The following is a 1814-nucleotide window of genomic DNA, read 5'->3' on the forward strand; positions in this document are numbered from 1 at the left end:
CTGTTGGTCTCTTTTGCTGAGCTGCAAAACACAGTCACAAAGACACACTTACATATATATATATATATATATACTCTTTTACTTGTTTCAGTCATTTGACTGTGGCCATGCTGGAGCACTGCCTTTAGTCAAGCAAATCGACCCCAGGACTTATTCTTTGTAAGCTCAGTACTTATTCTATTGGTCTCTTTTGCCCCGAACTGCTAAGTTACGGGGACGTAAACACACAAGCATCGGTTGTCAAGCGATGTTGGGGGGACAAACACAAATACACACACACATACATATATATATATATAACGGGCTTCTTTCAGTTTCCATCTACCAAATCCACTCACAAGGCTTTGGTCGGCCCGAGGCTATAGTAGAAGACACTTGCCCAAGGTGCCACGTAGTGGGAATGAACCCGGAACCATGTAGTTGGTAAGCAAGCTACTTACCACACAATCACTCCTACGCCTATATATGATGGGCTTCTTTCAGTTTCCATCTACAAAATCAACTCATAAGGTTTTGGTCAAACTGAAACTATAGCAGAAGACACTTGTCCAAGGTGCCAAGCAGTGGGAATGAACCCAGAACCATGTAGTTGGGAAGCAATCTTCTTACCACATAGCCACTCTTGCAAATAATCATGAAATTTAATTTTGCAGTGAAAAGGTTAAGTAAGAAAAACATATTGGTCAGTGTTGTTTTGGGTGCAGTATTTGACAAAGAGAAAGTGGTTATGGTCAAAATATGTTTGGTTGTGGTCATTGCCAGATCAAAGATGACCTGAGGCTAAACAACAACTATTAACTTAGACAAGGCTGTTCTTAAGATTGTTTCACATGTAAATAGCAGCAGGTTCAAAACCCCTGCTTAATACCTTAGGAATATGTCTTCTAACATAGCCTCCAGTCAACCAAAGCCTTGTTACAAATTTCCCTGATGGAAACTGTGCAGAATATCCGTCATAAGAATGGTTCCTGTTCCTAGGGAGTAGATTTAATCTACGGCTTGGTTTAATAATCCCTTCTACTATATGCATGAGGTCTGCAAATCTGGGGGAAGGGAGCTAGTTGATTACATTGACCCCATCACTTAACTGGCATTATTTTACTGACCCCAAAAAGATGAAAGGCAAAGTCAACCTTTGTGGGATTTGAACCCAGAATATAAAGACAGAAAAAATGCCACTAAGCATTTATTCCAGTGTGCTAGCAATTCTGCTAGCTCACCACCTTTGGCTTGGTTTAATAATGGTACCACATGGCTCTTAGTACTTTTAGAAGAATGTGCTTGGTTGCAAGGGCTCAGAAAGGGACCAGGTTTCCAGATATCTTCTTCCCACCAGTCACTGAGGCCCTGTGGGGAAAAAATGTGGGGGGAGGGGCACTGCCTTTCTTCCTCTGACAAAGCCATTAACAAACAAACAACAAAAGAACTGAAAGCTTCTTTTGATAAAATTACATAAATTTTATTGTAGTAAATAACTGATGTTATACTTTGTCATAGAAGAAGAAGCTGATGCTGGCCGTCGCTGCAACAATAGCTGCAACTACTGCACCTGAAATATAATGTAAAAACATGAAATCATTTTCATAAGAATTTAGAAATTTTGAGGACATGAAATTATTCTTCTTTCAAAATGGTGAATCTCAAAGCAAATAAAGATATAGATTAACAATCAACAAGTCCCTTAACCCCTTGGGGGTCGTTAGGGCACTGCAGTCATGCAGCATATCTAGGGTGAGAAAGCCTAGCTGAGCCCATCCCTCTCCAGGCTAAACTCTACAGCTGAGTGGACTGGAGCAACATAAAATGAAGTGCTT

General features: G+C 40.4%; 1 protein-coding gene across 1 annotated transcript in view; it reads right to left on the reverse strand.

Annotated features, from left to right (window-relative positions):
- Positions 1–1434: 1434 nt before the first annotated feature.
- Positions 1435–1814, reverse strand: part of LOC106879069 (protein odr-4 homolog) — a 33977-nt gene continuing 33597 nt past the window's right edge. Inside the window, exon 12 of the mRNA XM_014928496.2 lies at positions 1435–1549. Coding sequence (XP_014783982.1) covers positions 1482–1549 — 68 coding nt within the window. The 3' untranslated portion in view covers positions 1435–1481. The remainder of the gene's footprint in view (positions 1550–1814) is intronic.

The sequence above is a fragment of the Octopus bimaculoides genome, chromosome 21 (assembly GCF_001194135.2).
Source record: "Octopus bimaculoides isolate UCB-OBI-ISO-001 chromosome 21, ASM119413v2, whole genome shotgun sequence".
Taxonomy (NCBI): Eukaryota; Metazoa; Mollusca; class Cephalopoda; order Octopoda; family Octopodidae; genus Octopus; species Octopus bimaculoides.